This window comes from Adiantum capillus-veneris, chromosome 30 (genome assembly GCF_014529385.1).
Source record: "Adiantum capillus-veneris isolate H3 chromosome 30, ASM1452938v2, whole genome shotgun sequence".
NCBI lineage: Eukaryota > Viridiplantae > Streptophyta > Polypodiopsida > Polypodiales > Pteridaceae > Adiantum > Adiantum capillus-veneris.
In genome coordinates this window covers 109,538,370-109,544,681 of record NC_140960.1, presented here as the reverse complement: position 1 = coordinate 109,544,681, position 6,312 = coordinate 109,538,370, and the positions used below count along the sequence as shown (strand labels likewise).

Sequence of the window (6,312 nt, the reverse complement as noted above, 5' to 3'; positions counted from 1 at the left end):
TTGTACTTCCTCTTGGTGAAGGCCATTGAGCATCTCTAGATGTCTCTTTTGTACACGAAACACGGCTCCTTTACTACATAGATTTTAAATTGTTACCTTGCTTTTGTACTTCCTCTTCGTGAAGGCCATTGAACATTTCTAGAGGTCTCTTTTGTACACGAAAGACGGCTCCTTTTTGTGCCAAAAAAACAAGGTGGACCACAGTCGCCAAGCTTGCAATGTATGAACCAAAAGCGCCAAGGGTAGATAATCGAAAAAACAGAGAAATGGGCAATGCTACTTCTCCAATACAGTCACAAGCTCTTGAAGTTTGCACAACGATAGCTTCAACAAGGGTGAATGAGACAATATGATTCAATTAAGATCAAAGAATAATACTCCAAAACAAGCACATTGGCCTAAATAACACAATGCATAGTCGCCCCCATGAATTGCCATGTGGCACTAATCGACTAGCTTTATCCAATCGTCCACAATTGTTTCCAAGAGGTAAATGCTTTACTAGGACCTTGTGTGGGCCAAAAATAATGAAAGTTTAGTGACATTTTGTTAGTTTGCCATCACCACCATCTAAAAATGGGGTGAACACAAATTTTATCATCACTCACATCTTTGAAGCTGAAGATATAGCAAGCATTGACTTTTTCTAAGTCAATACAAAGTATTGCCTACAAGCTTCTAGAAAGAATGAGCAAGGAAGCAAAGAGAGGGGAGGGGAGGGGAGGGGGGGGGGGAGATTGATGTGTCTTTGTATTTATGTGTGGTATACTCTTTGCCTTCCTCTAACCCTTGTGTGAGGCTGTCTCTCTCCACTCCCATGAACATCACCATCTTGAAAACACGGCCCACAGACACAGAATCTAAAAGATTCCTGCCGAGCAGGTTCCTTGCTCTGTTGCGACACAGCACCTGCAGAGGAGTCACGCCCACGCGCAGAATGATCCTCTTGTATGCCTTCCGCGGAGGCGTCCTTACAAGCCACTTTGGATTGAGAGGCGTTTTCAGATTCTTTCAAGCTTGGGCTCACCTCAGCCTCATCAGAATTTCCATCTTTTGCAGTAGTTTCAGCGACTACCTCCTTCTCTTTGCGGGCAGTCCTTAGAGACGGTGATAGCCACGATGACAAAGACAGAGATGTCGATGGTCGAGGTGAGATTGTGGGTGATGATCCTCCACTCCTGCCGAACAAAAACACCACATTACGGCTATATTTATTAGACATTTTCCACATGACCAACAAAACCCTGCTTCTTCCTGCTCATGTTTCCAACAATTAGTATAAACTATCTGGATTAAAAATCCTTTTTACCAAACCTTCTCGGTGAAGCATTTGGACCTTGAAGGTGGCCATGTTTTGCAGGGGTGCTGGCTTGATCCGAAGCAGTGGGCGATTCTATCGGTTTGTAAGATCTGCTCGATTGGCTTCTACCAATCAAGCCAGTAGAGATAACATTGGCTGCCGATGAAGACGCAACTTCGGACACCGTCCTTGCATGCGTTTTTCCTTCCATTGTGGGCAATTTGGTGCTACGCTCACCATCTTGACACCAGTTATCTAGGCAGAAGCACGGATGATAACAATCCATATACGAATCCATTGAACTTTGTCTTGAAAGCCGATCTTGTATGAGAGGGGTACCCAATTCATGGGCATTTAGTCCATCTGCAGTACCCCCATCATGGGCTACAAGTCGCCGCCTTAGGTTAGGATAAGCATCATTCTCATGAATGCTATGGGTTTCCGATGCGCTACTGAAGCTTAAGTGTGTCAAATTGGCAATCTGTTTTAGCCTCTTCTTCATCCTCTTCCTTGTCGACCTCTGTGAGCTACTCGAGCTTGGAGCTTGCATGGCTCCCTTTAGCCAGGACTTGATATAAGAAGGGGAGTTGAAAGTGGGGGACTGGTCGGTTGATCCTGTGGGCGAGGCGAATGGAGAAACAGATATGGATGGCGCAGGGGCCTCTTGTCTGAGCTCTAAAGACTCCATCGGTGTGTTTGGATGGAAGAGAGCATTGGCAGTGCTGGAAAATTGCTGCCTTAAAGGCTGTGGGCTCCCATTTTGCTCCGACATGCATTTACGGAACTTGTTCCATTTCTTACCCTCCGAAATGGGAGCCCATTCAGAGGCCCCAGATAGCGTTACACGCCGAAAGGTGCTGCTTGAAAATAGAGACTGAAGAGAGGAAAGGCACTGCACTGGCAATGGGGACCCAATCGTCGTTGCACCCCTCCTTGTTTCAAAGATACCGAGGCTGGTTTGCCGGAGAACTGCAAGATTTCGTGAGAGAGTGCCTTCGTCTGGCAGTGTAGGTGTCTCAACCTGTTGTCTATCAACTGCATTTGTGTCAACTGTTGCCGGTGCCCCCTTAGAAGCTATGCTTGTTTGGAAGTCCATAGTCCAATCAGTAGACAAGGATCGTCTTGCGAAGTTTCGTCTTCCACTGGACCTCCGGCTGTCGGCATCAGAGGGAATGGCAATGTCATGTGAGAAGCTACACATTAGAGGGTCAGCAAGATCAACGCTGATAGCAGCCGAGCCTGGACCAGTGGACAGGCAACCAGCAGCAGCTGTGGCGCTGCTGCTAGAAATAGCAGCATTGAGAAGGGAGATAGCTATGTTGCAACGAAATTCAGCTGCAGGAAAGCTATCACGGCAAGCCTGAGCCAGGTCAAGGGCTGTTGATCCCATTTTATCGGGCTCGAGGACATGAATCCCAGGGCTTTGTAGAAGCAGAGCCACGATCTTGTCATCAATCCTTGGAGACATCACTGACAGATGAAGTGCCGTGTGACCCTCATTGGTCTTCCAATTCACATACTCCTTCATGCTATTGTTGTTGCAAACCATAATCTGCTTTACAACCTCAATTTGCCCCCCTTGCTTCATAACAAGCTTGGGCAGCGGTTGCTTGCTGCCCATAACTCCCAAGTGCAACGGTGTTTCACCATTCTTGTTTCTGATGTAGATAAGTTCCTTATCAAATCTCATTAGCTCTGTTGCAACCTGCAAGCATCCCCTCCTTGCTGCTGTATGTAGGGTGGTATTCCCTTTTGCATCCTGCCCATGAACACTTGACGGGCATAGCTCCAGTATGAGTTTCACCACCTGCATACAGTTCAAATGGATTAAAAAATTTAACTTTTCCATGAAAGCTACAGCCATCAAAAGTTTATAATCTCTTTCTTTGGATATGGTGGTGAACTGCTCTAAGGTTTGTAAAACACTCGCATCCATACGCATATGAGTAACACGAGGAATACCAATAAAGCACGAGAAGATTATCAGGTTTTAATCTTGTTTAAGATATTGCCTTCACCAAACACAAAATATCCCAAGGTTGATATCACAGACATTCTCTAAAAGGAACATAATGCCTTGATGCCAAATCTTGTTTAAGATATTGCCTTCACCAACACAAAATATCCCAAGGTCAATATAACAGACATTCCCTAAAAGGAAGATAATGCCTTGATGCCAAATCGGTTAATACTGGTGAGCATCCAAGACCCATGTAATACTACGTTTGGAAAGTGATAGAGAAGAGCTCCATAAGAGGTACCCTTTAATTTGCACCTCAAAGACTCAATCAAGCCCTGTATATCTATACTGAGACCCATCCAACAAGCCTAAAATGCTGATACCGTGGTCATCCTCATTTTTAAGTATGACAGCCTCAAATCTATTCAATGAAATTGATGATGATAGAGTTAGTTGAGCTCATTGCATGCAAATAGTAGGCCCCCTGCCTTTTTCTCACAAGGCTTACCTTCAAGCCGCGTATATTAGAATTCGAATGTGAAACTGATTTTTTCAAAGCTTCAGCAAGATATATATATAAACTGTTCTAATGAAAGTTCTCAATGGAGCCTACAGTCGCTTGCTCCCAGCGGTCTTTCACTAACTGTTTTTCTAATGATTGGGTACACCGAGCAACTCTGTTAAGATCGTAATCACAATTCTACAATAGCTTCAGATGATCACCTCCTCCCAGCCATAGGGCTTCCCAGGTTTGACCTCGCGGACCCCGCATTTGAGAAAGACACCTCCTCATAGCCTGAGCTCAAGTGCAAGAACATGTAAAATCGCACAGGTCAAGTGAAACTACTTGAAATCCCAAAACACAAGGATATAAGAGTGAAGAAGCCTTTGAATACACAATTATCTGTCCTAGAACATTCATTCAGAGATACATGTCAAGTCTCAGCTCAAGCTGATGATGACGTACCTCAAGGTGGCCCCTGCCGGCTGCTGCATGTAAAGCGGTGGTGCCATTGCTATCTCGGAATGACAGCACAGTGGCATGAGTGCTGCTATCTTGGAGCAACTCCCTTACCATGTCCACATTTCCTGCCCTGGCCGCTGCAAGTAGAGCTTTGCTTTGTATAGTCCTGTTATTATAGCTTAAACCCACATAATCTAATTCATTGGTGCTAATCAAGTTCTTGTCATCATCATCAGCAACTGTCGGTGAAGCCTCGCCGGACTTTCCATTGATATGACTTGCTTTTACCCGCTTTGCTAGCGTCAAAATCTTCTGAAAGATGTGAACATTTCTACCCCTTGCCGCAGCGTAGAGCAAGTCCGAGAGACCAAATTCACCATCGCCCTTGATCAATTCTGGATTTGTGGTGATCATCTGGTTAACCAGACCTTCATCACCTGCAGCAGCAGCAATGTAGAGCACCCAAACACTATACCCAGCTTTGAAGAGGCCGTGCGCGATGAGCTGACCAAGATCATCAGCTTTTGATTCATGAATACAAGCATCGTCCTCCTTTCCATTTGGCAGTTTCTGTCCGATAAGGAACTCCCGAAGGAGGTCCTTGACAACCTTGGATCTGCCAATGGCAGCATCAGAGAATGCATCTTGATCATTCCAAAGCCTCTCAAGATGGCGCATTTGCCGTTTTGATGTTAGGTTGTGAAGGAGGGATGGGTCCATCCGCAGAAGCTCCTTCACAACCTCCGTGTGGCCGTTTGCGGCTGCCCAGTCGATGGGCGCTACGAACCACCATTGCTCAAATGAACCCTCTAGACGCAGCGGGAGGTTGGTCATGTGAGATATGCGCCCAAACAACCACGAAGCTCAAAATCGAGAATACAAAAACCGAAGGCAGGCATATACGTAGACATAAGTTTTATCTCCAAGAGGGGTTGATGGTGGCTCCATCAACATGCAGCATGAAAGCAATCGAGCCGCAGCTGAGTGATGGAGGCAAAAACACAGAAACCCACAATAAAGCCATGGAGAAAAGGCATGAAGGCAATGACCAAATCTGCCTGGATGCTTTCAAATGTCTCGTTTTCACGAAAACTAGCGCCACAGAGAGTCAAAGAGGTAGAGGGTGGTGATCTGAAATTACCAGTCGCCTTGTATGTGCGTGTGTCTGTGTGTGCTGGTGTGAAGAGAGAGAGAGAGAGAGAGAGAGAGAGGATTTGGGGTTTTACCTGCCGCTTGTCAATCTGTCGGCGTCAAAGAGAAGACGTGCGTGCGCCTCATTGACAGTGAAGAGAGCCCATTAAAGGTTAACAAGTAGATCGTGGACTATTTAAAGGTTGAGTTGGTGCATACAAGGATATGTATTGTCAACACCCACACGCTTTAGGTGGTGCGGATGTGTGTTGTGAACACCTTTTCCATCAATCATTCGAGAAATTATGTTTGGTTGGGATTTACACATTTCATGGACATCAAATGGCATGTCCAAAAAATAATTATTGGCTCGAGTGAAACTAAAACCCAAGATTAGGTAAATTGCGCCCCCTCCACTCGACACTTTTGCTCGGCCTCATCCCTCTCTGCTTGCGCGACACGGAGAGAGAGAGAGAGAGAGAGAGAGAGAGAGAGAGAGAGAGAACATGTTGGCTGCCTCGACACCCTCATCCTTGGAGGCTAACTCCCTAGTTGCCCTATAGACACCCAGGAGAGAGAGAGACAGAGAGAGCATGATACCCTAGGCTAGCTTGCAGGCAAAGAGAGAGAGAGAGAGAGAGAGAGAGCTGTAGTTGTCGCTCTTGAGGCCAACAAGTTAACAACTCATGCGCAGCATATCTCTTGGGCTTTCTATAACACGACTCTCCCTTGCAGGTGTGTGTGTGTGTGTCAGAGAGAGAGAGAGAGAGAGAGAGAGAGAGAGAGAGAGAGAAAGAGAAGTGCTTTCGAGGTGTTGCCAAGATGCTCCCAAAACCTGCTAAGTTTAGACATGCTAAATCACCTTAAAGATTCCCAGACTTCATAGTTGGAGTCTAAAGAGTTATTCTGATGACTTGAGCTTAACACAATCACTTTCTATTTTTAGAGTCCTACTTT

General features: G+C 45.8%; 1 protein-coding gene across 2 annotated transcripts; it reads right to left on the bottom strand.

The window, feature by feature from the left end:
* Window positions 1-364: 364 nt before the first annotated feature.
* Window positions 365-5,512, bottom strand: LOC147418600 (uncharacterized). 2 transcript variants are annotated; one of them, XM_086507460.1, is made up of 3 exons: window positions 4,228-5,512; window positions 1,315-3,107; window positions 365-1,178 (listed from the first exon to the last, which is right to left on the bottom strand). In XM_086507460.1, exons 1-3 carry the CDS (start codon window positions 5,056-5,058, stop codon window positions 755-757), a joined length of 3,048 nt encoding a protein of 1,015 aa, XP_086363586.1. In that variant the 5' UTR covers window positions 5,059-5,512; the 3' UTR covers window positions 365-754. The 2 variants fall into 2 exon arrangements, with proteins under 2 accessions (XP_086363586.1, XP_086363587.1); XM_086507461.1 differs by having other exon boundaries at window positions 965-1,178; window positions 1,337-3,107.
* Window positions 5,513-6,312: the final 800 nt, after the last annotated feature.